The 16,019-nt window shown below is 37.8% G+C and overlaps 3 protein-coding genes across 3 annotated transcripts; all 3 read left to right on the top strand.

Annotated features, from left to right (window-relative positions):
* Positions 1–415: 415 nt before the first annotated feature.
* Positions 416–2,315, top strand: L228DRAFT_249959 (hypothetical protein). Its single transcript, XM_018333205.1, has one exon. It carries the CDS (start codon positions 710–712, stop codon positions 1,868–1,870), a length of 1,161 nt encoding a protein of 386 aa, XP_018185843.1. The 5' UTR covers positions 416–709; the 3' UTR covers positions 1,871–2,315.
* Positions 2,316–6,467: 4,152 nt separating this feature from the next.
* Positions 6,468–7,100, top strand: L228DRAFT_270374 (hypothetical protein; the record flags this gene model as incomplete). Its single annotated transcript, XM_018335401.1, has 1 exon — positions 6,468–7,100. One exon carries the CDS (start codon positions 6,468–6,470, stop codon positions 7,098–7,100), a length of 633 nt encoding a protein of 210 aa, XP_018185842.1.
* A 1,653-nt stretch (positions 7,101–8,753) lies between these two features.
* L228DRAFT_240826 (hypothetical protein) lies at positions 8,754–11,985 on the top strand (the record flags this gene model as incomplete). Its single annotated transcript, XM_018331281.1, has 19 exons — positions 8,754–8,772; positions 8,940–8,949; positions 8,986–9,058; positions 9,467–9,511; positions 9,989–9,999; positions 10,216–10,235; positions 10,356–10,358; positions 10,404–10,423; positions 10,512–10,521; positions 10,730–10,768; positions 10,808–10,812; positions 10,958–11,005; positions 11,038–11,072; positions 11,122–11,201; positions 11,379–11,441; positions 11,507–11,601; positions 11,691–11,716; positions 11,768–11,891; positions 11,980–11,985. The coding sequence occupies 19 exons, from the start codon at positions 8,754–8,756 to the stop codon at positions 11,983–11,985; spliced, it is 732 nt and encodes a 243-aa protein (XP_018185841.1).
* Positions 11,986–16,019: the final 4,034 nt, after the last annotated feature.

Raw genomic sequence — 16,019 nt, 5'->3', positions numbered from 1 at the left:
TTTGTCATGAGCACTGTGATGCGATGCAGCTGCTATGCGCTACACGATGACGGAACAGGAGGAGGATGCAGTGTAGCAGTGGACAAAACTCGGCACGGTCGCAAAAACGGCGCAGCGACGGTGCCACCTGGGCCACCTGGTGCCAGCGGTACAGGTTCCGAGTCGGGACTGACGGCTCAGAAGAGTAACTGTGACTGGCAAGGCGGGTCAAGGGTAAGGTGACTGCAAAGTGACTTGATTCCGTGTTGGTGGGCAGATCTCGGCTGCTTTCCGGTGCCATCATTCGTCCACGAAGATAATCCGGACCAGGACTGCTATTTTCAATGATTCGGGAAGAACCCGACAAAAAAAACGTGAAGCTGGAACGCACCGACAGGGGCGCCAGGAACCATGCAGGGGCAGCTCGTTTATTGTCCATTCTGACTCGGCAGGGAATCGATCGATTCGAAAAAAATCGAATTACAGCATGGCGACAAGGTCTGATGATATCGGACGGCCCGGTCCATATATGTCTCGTGGACGGCCCCCCCTTTGTGGTGTGGATTGACTTCACTTCAGCCACGACAAGCAAAAAAAAGTTCTAAAAAGCACGATATTTGACTGATACATATAATGCATTGATGGAAAGGCGATTGAAATTTCTATTCCAATATATTATTGAACGAATCAAGACACAGTCTCTTCCGACAGACACTCAATCGCCAACGACATGGCTATCATGACGTCAAATAACCAAGACCCAGAAAAGGACTTTGAGGATAGCTCATCTGAAAATGACGTCCAGAAGAAGGTTTCTTTACGCCAACGCCTGGAGAAGTTTACCTGGGCCTGGTTTACCAGCACCATGGGTACAGGTGGAGTTGCTTTACTCCTAGGCGTAACACCTCATCAATTCCGCGGACTCAATACTATCGGCGTCATTGTTTACATTTTCGACTTGGTCCTCTTCTCTGCTCTCTGCACGACCATGATGTGCCGTTTCATTCTCTGCAAGGGCAGTTTCATTCGGTCGTTTACCTCCCCACATGAGTCTCTGTTCGTCAGCACTTTTGGTCTTTCCTTGTCGACCATCATCAGCTGTATGCAGCATTATGGTGTCCCGCACACGGGTTACTGGCTGGTGGTGGTTGTACGAATACTCTTTTGGATCTATGCTGCTTGCACATTTTTACTGGCCATTGTTCAGTATCAAATCCTCTTTACCGGCAAACCGTTAACCATGCAGAACATGACTCCGGCGTGGCTGCTGCCCATCTTTCCGGCCATGATTGCAGGTACCATTGCCTCTGCCATTGCCGCAGGGCAGCCACCCAAGCAAGCTATTCCAATCATCATCTGTGGTGTCACGTTTCAGGGCCTTGGTATGCTGGTTGCTGTCTTTGGATATGCCAACTGGATGGGCCGCCTCTTCCTCTACGGTTTACCTCCGCCAAGCGTTCGGCCGGCCATGTTCATTGCCGTCGGTCCACCATCTTTCACAGCCCTCGCACTCATTGGCATGGCTGATGCCGCCAAAATCGTGATGCCAGACCACTACGTCGCGGGTACGACCTCTGTGTTGACTGCCGACGTACTCAAGATCATGGCCGTCTTTACAGGCGTCTTCCTCTGGTCGGTATCCTTTTGGTTCATCTGTCTCGGTGCCGTCGCCGTCCTGTCAAAGGTCCGCGAAATGAGCTTTCAGCTCAGCTGGTGGAGCTTCGTCTTCCCCAACACCGGCTTCATCATTGCCACCATCCAAATCGGCCACGGTCTCGGCAGCCCAGCAATTCTCTGGGTAGGCAGCGTCCTTACCGTCATTCAAGTCGCCATGTGGCTATTTGTCGGAACCTGCCATACCTGGGCCTTGCTCAAGGGTGATCTTCTCTAGAGGAATGATTGCATATTGTGCAAAAAAACTACATTACAACGACATCATTTGGAGGATGACCTAGTCACGGAAAATCGCAACCATTAGAGTCAAAAGCATTTGGGATGGAGTTACAAGGTTGGTCAATCTGGCATTGACCTCATGCAAAATCAAAATTTGTCCTCTTTTCTTTTTTTTGCGTTTTCCGTCTTTTGCATTTCATTCCATTTACCCCTTCCCCCTCTTCATCTTCCAATTTTGCGTTTCCTCTATCTGCATCGACTTTTCCCATGGCGCACAATACCATTAGACGCGCCCTTTTTAGATTCCTTTCGCTTTTCTTTCAGCGATGCATATCGGTATAGACAGAATAGACTTGGCATCACTGGTTCCTTAGATATAGACTCATTTCAATTCTCTACGCATTTAGACTAGACGATATACCCTAATGAATCCAACGAAATTTTATTAAATCTTCTGCAATAACACTTCGGAAATTCTCATGTTCATAGATGTTCACAATAGTACGTGAACACAATCCTGAGTCATGATAAGAACCAGCCGATCAATCACGCGACAATGATACATGTTCCATGGAAATAATGGCGTGATGTGCTTTAGGTAGGTAGGTATGGTTCTGCAAGCGGGATCTGCAGGCAACGCGCCCTGGCGCCTAACAAACTAGACTCCGAGGGCTCCAAGACACGCGGCTACGAAGCTACGCTAAAACAGACTCCTCGACTCAGGCTGGACGAGTAAAAGGCGTTTGAGGAGTCTACAGCATAGGATGTGTCACAACCTCAAAAAACAGCAGTACCTTTGTATACCTAATTCGAGTAATGAAATTTCAACAAAGGGCTTTTAGCATCCCCCTGAAAACCCCGAGGCCCCTAAAGGGGGGATGGGGAGCCCTATTGCAGCTGTATAAGCATTGTAGAGCTATCATTTATTGATTAACCGTAGCTCTGACCATAACCCGCCAACCATAATGATTCCCATGAATCATGATTTTCATATCGAATGATTCCTATATCGACTAAAATTTCCTTAACAATTAACAATCTAGGCGCTGTCCATGTTCCTGCGGGCTGCATACCTTGGTAGTACTCTGTGTACTGTACCAACTCAATCTGATCTAACTTTCAATCAGGCTGTCCATATCTTCAATGCGCAATCCGTGAAGTTTGATAGAAATCTTGGGTAAAACTCTAATAGCATCAATAGTGCGGCGTGCCCTTCGAACGCATCTTTCCCAGACAGCGACGTGTAGTTGAGAGCAGGGTATGCCAAGACTCAAGGAAAGTAGTTTATATTGTCCATGAGACTATGACTCTGAGTGAGTGATTTTTCATTGAGTAGTTTAGTTATATCTGTTATCATGTTTACTGTTAGTCTGTTTTCATAGTTCGACTTGTAGACTGGTTGATTTATGGATTTGTGAACTCCGGGTTGTTGATTTAATTTATCTAAACCAAGTCATTCTTTAGACCTAGATTAAAATTTAAAGCTTTTCTCGGATCTTATATTCTTAGTTCTACATACTTTGCCAGAGCCAGCGTCCATCTCTACTTTAGTTTTAGTCTGAGTGAAAGGCATCGAACTTGGTCCTTGGAGATTGACTAAAGCAGGTCTACTGTCTACAAGCATCCATGGGACCATATCTTTTCTTCAGTTTAGTAGGAACACACAGTACACCGTACACCTATCATGAATATTAATAAAACAGGTCTACAGTCTGCCATTACTTTGCCCATCGCGGATTAACAAAACAGGTGCGTTAAAAAAGGATAACGCGCGGCTCGCCATTATAAATGGTTAAAGCACTTCCCAATATAGACCAGAACTCTACAATTTCGGTACACTAGGGCATATTTTCCTGAAATAAACTTGCTAGCCATCTAATAAATTAGCCAGCCATTAAGATTAAAGCTTGTATAAGAAATAATTTAGGGTCTTCTTTTTATTAATGCAAAAGCATTATGTAGTGTACTGCGTGTAGATAGCTCCATGTGTGACAGCATGACGGCATGACAGTATGAAATGGGTAAACCGTAAATGTAAGAAGTACAATGTTGAGGACATGTAGAATGACCAGCAATGCTAAATCGCAGAGTCGCTGATATGGAACAAGCCAAGCCTCAAACCTGGAAGTATTGAATATCCCGGAACTATACTACATGCTCAGTTCTCACTAGAATTCTAGAATCAAGGTGAACAGAGAATTGAGAGTTCTCGTGACTCGCTCGTACTTTAGTTGCAATAATCAATATTCCTATATTCTGTATATAAATCCGAGCCGATCCGACCTTGAACGGCAGGGTGTACAGAGTAAATATAGATGAAGGAAAACATCTATAACATCAATGATCCAATACTTTTATTATAGAACAGTAAAAATAATCTGGCTCGTTCTCATTCTACTTTACTTATAAACTATACAAGTAATTTATTAATTTAGTAGTATACTATATACAACTTGAGTTATCTAAAACCTGCTCCTCTTCTTCCTCGGCCCTTACATCAACAACTCAACAACTCAACAACTCAATGGCTCGGCGAATCAGGTAATACATGGACCATGGACCATGGACCGTAGTCATGGTGTCGGGGACTCGGGTTAAAAAGATAAAATACACAAGTAACGAATTCCACTGTTAGAAGCAGCTAATGCCTGGCTCGGTGATTTCTTAGCGAGTACTTCAACTATTGAACCTACCTTAGATATTATACGGTAAAGAGACTAGAATTCAGCCAAGGCTTTGAAGGTAGAACAGCTACTGAGCATAGTACTGTTGGCCTGTTCAAAATAAAATTTGATTAAATCAAGCAACCCAGACGTAAAAGCTTTATTTCAATACTAGTGTGCTATGGTCCACGAGTTTACAAATTATAAGTAATAGACTTTTGTATTATGTATTATGTATATAGTATATAGTATACTAGAGTCTAGTACAGTAAAGACATAGAATATATATATATACAGTACAAGGTTTACTGTTTCTGTATAACAATGTAGTAAACTATAAAAGATAGCCATCTGCTAGAAGTCTACTGTTTGTAGATAGCAGATAGTTTTTTTTTTTTTTTAGACTTTTTAGAACTTAACAAGTTAATACTCCAGCAGTAAGAATTGGGATTATTTAATATCTAGTATTACCAACAAACAACTATATTCAAGGATAGGAATGTGTTTCTGAAAAGTACAAACAAACAAATAAATAAAAATAAAATAAAATGAAGAAAAAAAAAAATGATTGCAACGTGCAACACCTTTGGACCATTAAGACCTCCCGTCTCAGTAATAGACATGGTTAATATTTGAAGTTAGAGCACGGAAAGACAAACTTGGGAAGTTGGTACTCTCTTCAAAGTGCTACGGTACACTGTGTTGATCCAGAAGTCAAGACCCCTGCCACACGCCAGAGTTGTTACTTCTCCGAGAATACTCCGTACCTCCATACCTCCGTACACTGTAATTACAACTGTCCGAAGTAATTGAAATTGGTAAAGGTAATTAAGACTGGCAGAGGTAATTAAGAACCGTCAAAAAGTCAAAAGGGGGCCAATCATACTATTTTATAAAAAGTATTGTAGTGCACAATTAATGTGGAGCGGAGGGGACGAGGACCAGGACGAGGAACAGGACCAGAAAATGAGCAAAGCCTACTACCGAGTGCACGCCGCACGAACCAGTGGGTCGTGTGTTTAGCGGGAGGGAGCAGTGGAGACCGGGCGGTTGCGGTCCCTTCCCCCCGGCTGCCTGCCGCTATTTGCCGCGAAGGGCGGGATAGGAGGAAAAGCATATGCAGCCATGTCCAGAATTGCTGAAATTGCCAAGAGTCCAAGTGTCCAAGTGTTCAAGACAAGACGAACATGATTGTGCGCAGTCCTTTTGGTACATTGTGATAATGCATGACATGACAGACATTATTAAACACTGTAAGTTACTTCGTACAAAGGTCCACAGACCTTGAATTTTTAACTAAAGGTGCCTGTATGTATAAAGGAGGGAGTTGGGCGTTTACCTCCGTATGCTACTTCACTTCACTGCGACCTGCCCTTGAGGGTCATCTTTTAAAAGACGTTCCTTGCCCTTGCACGACGTCATCGTCATCGTAAAATGGACCTTAATTATTGGCCAGACGACTCAGAGTTTCTCTAGCGTTGAACGGACATTGGCATAATGTCGGGGCTGGCCATGTCACCGGGTGGAAGGATACTCCTTGGGGACACTTGACTTACCAAGGGCTGCCCTGAGGAGAGAAGTTGACGATGACGCTGCCAAGCTTGAAAGCGAGAGTGCTGAGAGAAATCAGCTGCCAGGAGGCTTGTGGATATGGCCAGTGCCAGTAATAAGAACGGGTCTGCCTCGGTGAATGGAGATCCACTTGGTTATTGTTTAGCATTCAAACCCTTGCACAGACCAGACAGCTCGGAGCATTTGGCTTTGGCCAAGAGGGTCCACGGTCGCGTAGCGTCTCCTGTCAAGACTCAAGTTCCCCATGACGGTCCGAGGTCATCTCATTATTTAACTATCAATCCTTTCTCCCTTTTTTTAAGTCAGGCCTCCTCCATTTTTTCACTACTGAAAAGTACATGCACCTTATTCTTGCACAATATGCCTGCGAAACAAGCAGAAAACAAGCCATTGGAGAGCCGTGCCAAACCAGTTGCAATATGCCCCGAGTACATCACCACATCACCTACTATGATTATCATTAAACAACACAACATGTGGAAAGATTTTACCTGTTTTCATGCCAACTCAAGTGTTCTTTTCCATGTCAACAGGAAACATTTTAGCAACAGCAAGCACTACAATTTCATTGACCCCAATAATGGCACTTTGCTGTTCAAACTCTGGAGGCAGTTCTTTAACATCAAGGAACACTTTTATCTCAAGTTTCCTTCTAGTAGTGCTAGTGATGAAGAAGATGTCAGCAGCTCACTCTCTGCTACAGTGGTGTGGAAGGGTTGGAACAACTTCAATGTTACCTTGAACAATATGGTGGTACCAGGCACTGCCAAGGGCAAGCAGACTACTCTTGAAATGCAAGCACTCACCTACAGGCACTTGGCTTTTGCTGTTTACCTGGATGGTGCAAAAATTGTTGACCTCTGTAAGATTCCATCACGTGAGGCACCTGATAGGATCCCTTGGCCTGATGGTAAAAAACCTTGCAGAACAGGTTATGCTGCCTGGGAGGTAGATGTTCTGGCAGGAGTAGACTTGTTGCTGGTGAGTTTCTAAATCATCTCCCTTTGTTGTACATTGCTCATGTTGGAAACTTAGAAACTGGGCCTTTGTAATTACTGTCATTGTGGCTGAAATGAACCATAAGGACATATTAAAGCAAAGGGCATGTGTTTAGGATGTGATTAGGGTGTCCATTGGTCTGGTCTAGGTTAGTCTTTGCTCAAAATTTCTATACCAAGCTGGTCTTTGGTCTAGGTTGGTCTTTGAGGTAAAGACCAACCTCTAGACTAGGCATGGGTGGTTTTTTTGACTAAACCCATCTATGCATAAATCTGATATAAATGTATATCATGCATAAAATGTCTACTTAGACTACTCCATAACCTTTTGTTTAGAAAGGAATGAAATGCCATCATCAAAATTCAAGAAGCTTTAAGTTTTGATTTTAGCTTTTTATCATGAGATTAAAAGTACAAAACAATATATAGAAGAAGGTTATAGCAAGAAATTATGAAGTTTTTGTATTAGAAAAAAGTAACTACAAAAGATGGTCATAGTTACCATGTTAGTTACCATTTTTAGGATGCATTTATCAATCAATACTCTTGAAGCAACAGGTAACTATAATGGTAACTATAATGGACCAATGGTAAATGGTAATCTAGAATTATGATATCTATCTAATTGTCTTTCTTGAAAGACAAGGTTCTCATATTGTTAAAGTTTTTTTGTCAAAGGACACAATATCTATTATAGCTGACAATATACTTGTTACAATCTACTAATGTTAGATTATTGCTAAATACATAAAGATCATATTACATACTTTGAAAAAAAGCAATTAGAAATTGTTTACAGGTGGCTTGCAAGATGATTGTACTCTTTGCTAAAAGCTTGTATTCCAGGCCAGCCAGTGACAAGTACTCCTCTACAAGTAGAAGAAAATCCATTTGATAGATCTCCAAGTCAGTCCATGATAGACCAAGACCAGCTAATGTCTTTACTATAGATTAGTTAGTATATACATAAACAAGGAGTATTGCATTCTTTGACTTACCCTGTAGGGTAGACATTCTTGTATCTTCTAGAGTATGTAGCAAAACTTGCATACTTTCTAAATTGTCTGCTTCTATAGTTACTAAGACAGTTACTAAGTGATAACACATAACAAAGTATAAGACATATAGATACATATAGGATGTAGGATTGCTGCCCTTTAAGCCTTTCAAAGTATTGATTTAACTTTTGATAATTTGTAACTGTTTGAGATTGTCTAACTCTGTAGATAGTTACCAAGATAGTTAGTAAAACATGTAATAGAGAATTAGATATGCAGATACATATAGAATGTAGGAGTGCTAGCCTTTAGACCTTCATGAGTTATAACTAGAATGATGTTAGATGCAAGCAATGTTAGATATAGAACAAAACTTGCTTTCAGGATGACCATGCTTTCTAGGCATATTGCTACAAATTGTAATTGTTCAAAGGCAGGCTATTTGTATCTTGGATTCTTGGTAATGGTAGTGATAATGCTTTGTTTGTTGCTTTTGTTGTTAGGTTGAGTAGTAATCTCTGCTTTCTACATTTACTACTACTCTTTGTTATTATAGCAATGATGACTTAGGTATCTACAGGCTCAGCTGTAGCTTATGCAAAGGTATTATTATCATTAGCAAACAATATATATGAAATAGTCAGCCCATCATGGCTCCTAAATACACAAGTAAGCTTTTCAAAGTTCTAATGTATTTAGAGAGAGTTACTTACATTGCTTAGGAAAGCAAAGCATTACAAGATAAAGTAGATAGGGAGGAAAGTTAAGGACTTCAAAGTAAAAAACAGGTCAGAAGATTAGTAACTATAATGGTAACTTTATTATTAGATATAAAGCTTATACAATGTAGGAAAAGTTAAAGTAACAAAGAAAGCATTGTAGCATACTAGAGTGGCAGAAAACAAGCCAGAAAATGATGAAAGCAATAACAAGTAACAAGAGAGTACTAAAGAAGGTAAGAAAAGACAAAAAGCCTGTCTAAGAAAATGACTAATGAAAGTAGTCAAATACAGATGACTGAATGCAATCATCAAGGCAAGATTAAAGGCAAAATCTGTCTGTATACAAGATTTAGAAAGAGTAGTAGTATACCAGGTTCAATGAAAGTAATTCTGAGCAAAATGATAGTAGTGGAAAAAATCTAAAAAATTACTTGCTTGTAAGGAGCTACCATTTGTATTTTCTATCATAAACTAGAGCTACACTAACAAGAGAGTATAAGGATCTATCAAAAGTAAAGGAAATATAGTAAAGCAAATCTAACCTAGATGGAGCAAGCTAGTTATAGTAACTATCCTGGTAACTATACTGTGTTAGAAAGAATGGTCTTGCTAAAAATCCTGCTATACTTAGACTAAAATAGCTAATTTCTTGGAAGCAATTAAACATGACTGCTAAAGGTACATTTGTAAGCAAATAAAGGAGTACATTTAGCTTGCTAAACCATTAGCAACTTTCTCAAAGTGGCTGCTAGAAATAGAAGGACATTAGATAGTCATGGATAATATAGAGATTATTTACTTGACTGAGTCCTCTATGTTAAAACCCTCAATTGACATGCAATGGATTGATACTAACAGTCCTGGCAGCTCAGATGTAGATATTAGAAGAGGTGTTCATGGTAGTACTAGTCCTGAACCTATCCTGGATTCAGGGTTGAGCTATAACTCCTCCAACTCTGAGTAGTTACCAGTATAGTTACCATCTTGATAACCCTATGTTTTTTAAAAGTTACATGTTCTATATTTATATTTCTCCAAAATGAAAAGTCATGTAATATTTTGAACTTATAGTGCTTGTTATAACAGTAGAGTAAATTATTCTGTTTATTTAAATAGTATTTAAGTAGAAAGATATTTAATTATAGATATAACTTGTATTGTAGCTGAATATAAGGTATGTTAGTTCCATATTTTATTTCTATTAAATAAAGATAAATAAAATACTTGATAATTAAATAAGAGATAAAAATTACAAAAACCTACCCCAAAAAAATACTAGTATTTAAATGAACTGTAAATCTCAATTACTAGAGGCCCTTAATCTATTTAATCTATATATCTAAATTCTTCATGAAATTTCTCAACAAAACCAGGTCTTTTATCTATAAAGTAATCCTTTTTGTATAAAAGGTAAGTAGCTGTACATCTGTTCATGTAATTAGTAAACAGAACACATATATAGAAACTTGAAAGCATATAGCATACTCTCAAAATATAAAACCAGGAATGCTTCTGCTACTTCTTGGACAGCCAGTAAGGCAGCTCTCTAGAAACATAGTGTTACTCCTACTTAAGTAGCATCTAAAGCTATCTCATGGGTAAGATACTAGAAGCTGAGTTAAGGTATAAGGAGACTAATAGACTTTTAGTAGTAGTAGATCTCATGTAAAGCATTCTCTATAAAAGCTAAGCATTAGTATGTAGTTACCCTTGTAGTTACTAATAGGGAATGGTATTGTCATACTACTAATAGATAGTTTGGTTCTAAACTAATAGTCTTCTTGCCTTGGAGGTAGCTTAGTAAAGGTTTGATTTTGAGTCTGAGTAGCATGGCATCAATTTTGCTATCTTATATATACCTGTTGAAATCACTCCCTAGCTATCTATAGCTGATTTTGAAAAAGAGGTACTTGTTAGACAAGTTACTTCTCCTGTACTATTCTGTAAGCTCCTTGCTAGTTACCTTACTAGTTACCTTATAGTAGAAGTAAGAACTCAATTGCAATCATAATATTTGCATCCTGCTTCTCTTATAATAATTAATTAACAAAGAGATCTTTAGTCTGTAGATTATCATTCACTAACCTTTTCTGTCTTGTTCAAAAATTAAACTAGAAAACACACTAATACAGCCACTGTTGCTTAGTGTCAAACACTATACAAAGAACCTTGACAAACTTGTAAATAAAGAAAGTTAATTGTTACATTCTAGCAAAATAGTATATCTATTGTTATATCTATTAAAATGTAAGTTCAAAACCAGAATATTTGCTAGATCTAATTTCCTTATTAATAGTTACCAAATAGTTACCATGTCTGTACTACCAAAAAGAAAGCATGGCCACAAGGACAAGCAGCCCATTAAACTAAAGAAAAGTAAGGGGAGCTATGTACAGAATATAAATGTACAACAAGCTAGAGAGCAGGTCAACACACTAAGTAGTAATGAGCTAGAGCTGTCCAGGGCATAGACTGCTAATTGTATTGCTACCTCAAAGCTTAGAAAGAAGATTGTTATAAGAGATCTTGAATATACTACACTCAATGATGAAGAAACTCAGGAGGTATACATTGAGGCAGCCATAGCTAAGCTAATGAAGGACAAATACAATAAAGGTTCTTTTAGTAACTACTATAGTAACTACTATTATAGATTAAAGGTATTCTAATTTATTTCAAAGGTAACTTTATTAAAGACACCCAAATGGTAGCAAGAAAGATGAAGGAGTCAAAAGAGCTTGAAGAGAAGCTAGCAGCCATGGATCTAGAGGCAGAAGTAATGAAGCTTTGAAGTGAAACTGTAAGTTGATTGAGAAGCTAATGATTTTGTTTAGTTACTTCAACTAATGCATGTACCTTTACTAGACAATCAGACTTGACAGCCAGCAACAGTAAGATTTAAAAGCAGTATTGTGAAAACATCTTGACCCAGTGATTAAAAGACAAGAGTGGCTTGGCAAATATGCAAGGAGTGCCTTCCTAGCACAGGCTGGCTCTATTAATGCTAAGCATGAAATGAGCATCTTTAATGGTAGTATTGTAAATCAGACCTACATGGATCTAAAGGTAACTATAATGGTAACTTCATGTTACATTTCTTAGTCTGCTAACTAAAACTAGTTGGATAATCTACTAGTAAATTAAAATGCATTAGACATAGATGATTAGTTAAAAGCTAAGGAAGTTGATAGCAATGAAGAGGATGATAATGATGATAATGATGAATTTGCTAATTTTCTTGTTGATGAATTCAATAATGTCTTTTGGAATGAAGAAGATGATAAGAGCATTTCATTACATTTACTAACAGGATCAAAGAAAGACCCAATGGAGATGTAATATCAAATGTTATTTTTTTAACTTGTCTACCTTAAATACCAATTGCTTTTACTTCAAGATTCTTCATAAGCTGCTTTAAGAACTGTACATCCTTCAATTACAATGTAACTTACTTGGCATGGATTGTAAGCAGAGTTACATCTGATAAATGCATTAGTCAAATGTTTAATAAGTATGCTTAAATTGTACAAACTATCAAAAAATGCTACAAGATATGCCTTTGTTACCTTCTGCAATGCAAGCATTACAACCCTTTAAAAACACAGCTCTGTATTGTAGCTCATTGTAATTTCTTGAACTATACAGGAAAAAGCTATACAGGGGAGAATGAGCCTGATACTCTCTTGATAGAACTAGATCTTCTACAATGCTTCTACTGTTTTACATTTAGTCAAGTTAGTCTTAGTTACCATTGTAGTTACCTTGTAAGACTTACCATTGGTTTTTCCCTGACTCATTGACTCTTTCACTAGCTCAAGGACATTGAAAGGCCACCTATCTTGGGCAGCTGCATCCCTGAACCAGACCTAGTGTCTGTGATTCTAAAAGAATTATAGTTTGGCCCTTTGACCCTAAGACTTCATAGGTAGTAAGTGTCTTGAAGTTCTCTTTTCATGAGTCATTTTTGTAGATCTATTAATTAAGTGTTAGTTACTATACTTGTTACCATTGTAGACATGATGCTAAGAAAGACTAACCTGTGTAATTAATTTAAATTTGTAATAGAATGTATACTTTGTAGTAGAAAAGAATTGTAGTGTTTTAATAAAACACTAAATCCATTACTAGGTATTGATTCATTTCCTAATTTAGTAAGGCCTATTTTAGTAGAACTACATAGCTTGCCTAGCTACATTTACTTATTGTAGTAAAGCTAATGGTTATGCAAGCCACTAAACATACCTCTATACTTTCTTAACTAATACTGGGACACATTTGTAACCTAGGCAAGACATGATGGTAACTACAAAGGTAACTATAGCATACTAAATATGTAGTGAGGATGTATAACAATGGTTACAAGGGTTAGTAATGGATGGCACAGGGCCTACTTATGAAGTACAGAGGTACAGTACACTATATGATATTATAGGACAAGGAGTTACATGATGATAAGATAAGAAAGTAGAGAACAGTAGTAGAAATAGTAATTACAGTAATTACAAGTAATTACAAGGTAATCAGGGTGATCAGGTGTAATTAGTACAGAACAGATTGTCTATATAAGGAGGATGATTTTCTTATGTAGCTAGAATTATTCTGTGTAGTTCTTGATGTTATTACTTTAGCATTACTACTTTATAGTAATTAGTTATTAGTATTTAGATACTAGTATAACAACAATATCTTATTGTTTACTTTATCTACCTAACCTAAATTATTATTTCATCTTATATTGCTCCTATTACTAAATAATATTGTAGGACACTATATTACTAGGTAAGAACCCTTAATGTACTAACAGGAAACTATCTAGAAAGATACAACCTGATGCCTATCCATAGGTGTCACTATAACAAAAGAACTACTCAATGTTAGGATGAAGGTAATACAAGTAAAGGCATTTCACTATGTCTAGTAATTCAAGAACAACTACTACCAGGACAACCACAGTAGTAGTTACAACACTTAGGGAGTAGATCATAGGACTTTAAGCTCAATTGACAACATAGCATTGACAGGCCAACATCAAAGTAGTAATACTAGACAAATTTGATGGAAAGAGAGGGATGCTTAAAGCATGACTTATTACTATGAAGCTATACCTAGGGTTCAATATAACAACCTTTCTAGGCAAATTAAACAAAATCTTAGTAGTAGGAATGTACATAAAGGAAGAAGCCCTAGAGTGGTTCTAACTATACATGGATGACTACATGAGGAATGGACCAAATGATCAAATGGAAGCAAAGACTACACTCATCTTTAGCCACTATGACAAATTTAAACAATACATTAAGGAAGTCTATGGCAAGATTAATAAAGTATAAGTAGTAGAATAAAAGCTTTAGACAATGTAGCAGAAGGGATTAGCAGCCTTATACATGGCAGAGTTTACATGAGTAGCATTAGTCATACCATAAGGACAAGTACTATTAAGTACAATCTTCTATAATAGACTTAAGGAGTAAGTCAAGGATGAAATAGCCAGAGGAGACAGGCTAGAAACCATGCATAGAATGGCAGAACTAGCTATAAAAATTAACAACCACTAATATAAACAAGAGCAAGAAAAGAAGTGTTAACATTCAGGATACAAGACTAGCTACAGAGCAAATATAAAGAAGTATTAAAACAAAATACCAGACAGAGGTAACCTAATGGACCTTGATGCTATACAAAAACAAAAGTACAGAAACTCCATTAGCAAAGAAGAAAGACAATAATACTTTGATGAAAAAGCTTGTCTTAGATGCAGAAAAACTAGACACTGGAGAAAGGATTACAAAACTAAACAAAAGAACCATGGGAAATCCAAAGACATATAGACTCTTAGGATTAGATTCTTGGAACCTATTGAACCTCAAGGATAGAAGGAAAGTGAATAAAACCAACTAGATCTAGACCTCAAATGGGTATAGAAAGCTCAAGAACAGACCCAATACTTGAAGGTAGTCATAGGGACAACTGTGGAATTTATAGAAGAACCAATTATTAACAAAATGAAAGAAGAAGCTAAAGTAGTAACAATATTAATTATTAAAGTACATGAATAACCAAACAAACTACTTGACTAATACTAATGGGACCAGAACAGGTGAAAGCACAAAGTCAATGTATAGTATATGTTTAGAAAAATAAATATACATTACCTAGGAACATCTAGTAGATTAAAACAAGAAAGCAAGATTTGATAAGTGATCTATAAGAACCTGGCACAACAATACCTATACTTGCAAGAAGTAGTCATGGAGTGACACTAGAACTATGTCAAATGGCTTAAGAAGGAAGTTGACAAGCAAACCAGAATAACCCAAGGAGAAACTACAAAATGAATCAAGGTATTACAAAAGTAGACCCAGGAACTAGACTAGCTAGAAGAGAGACAAAAAGACAAGTTCCTAGCCTGATACAGGTAAATGACAGAATATGTAGACCTAATTGCCAAAGAAGTTAAGCAGACTAAGGAATACTAGAATATCACAGGCATAATATTAGAAGAAGCTATACTCATGAAGCTAAGGGAGGACCTCCAAGAGCAGAGTAAATGATATTGGCTAGATGATCTGAGGATTAACAATGAAGATTAGCTTACAGACATAGATTGACAATTTGTAGCAATTAAATACATCAGGAGAGTCCAAAGACAAACAGTAGGGTGACATAACTTCCATCAAGAGATGGAAGAAGAAAAGGTCATAAAACAGAACATCTAGAAGAATGCTATTAAGGAATGGACCCTAGAGCACCAATAATAACACCAAGACCTAGAACAGTAGCTAAGGAGGTAACAAGAGGAGCAACAATAGCATAAACTAGAAACAAGAGAAACATTCATTTTAGGGAATGAGGAGTCTAATGACTCAGAAACCAAAGTCACCAATGCTAAGGCTCATTATGAAGAGTATTTATTTTGCAAACTCTAAGAAGCTTAAAAGAAATGTAACCAATGGAGAGACTAAGTACTCAAGGTAGAAACAATAGAGTAGTACCATCCATGGTATGAATATTAGAAAATTAGATGCCTAAATTGGATTCAATGACAAGATGAACACCTACATCAAACAAAATGGTATGATTGCCTAAAAGATAGATGCTATTCACATACCCTAGAATAACAAGTAGCAAAGAAGGATCTAAGGTATCTAGGACATTACTAGATACTAAAGCAAGACTACATAGTAAATGGTTGCT

This window comes from Xylona heveae, assembly GCF_001619985.1.
Source record: "Xylona heveae TC161 unplaced genomic scaffold L228scaffold_10, whole genome shotgun sequence".
In the NCBI taxonomy this organism is placed as follows: domain Eukaryota; kingdom Fungi; phylum Ascomycota; class Xylonomycetes; order Xylonales; family Xylonaceae; genus Xylona; species Xylona heveae.
Note: the sequence above shows the minus strand (reverse complement) of the source record. Positions and strands in the feature narration are given on the sequence as shown.

Coding starts and splice junctions, on each gene's coding strand:
- L228DRAFT_249959 (XM_018333205.1), top strand. CDS start 710: ATGGCTATCATGACGTCAAATAACCAAGACCCAGAAAAGGACTTTGAG.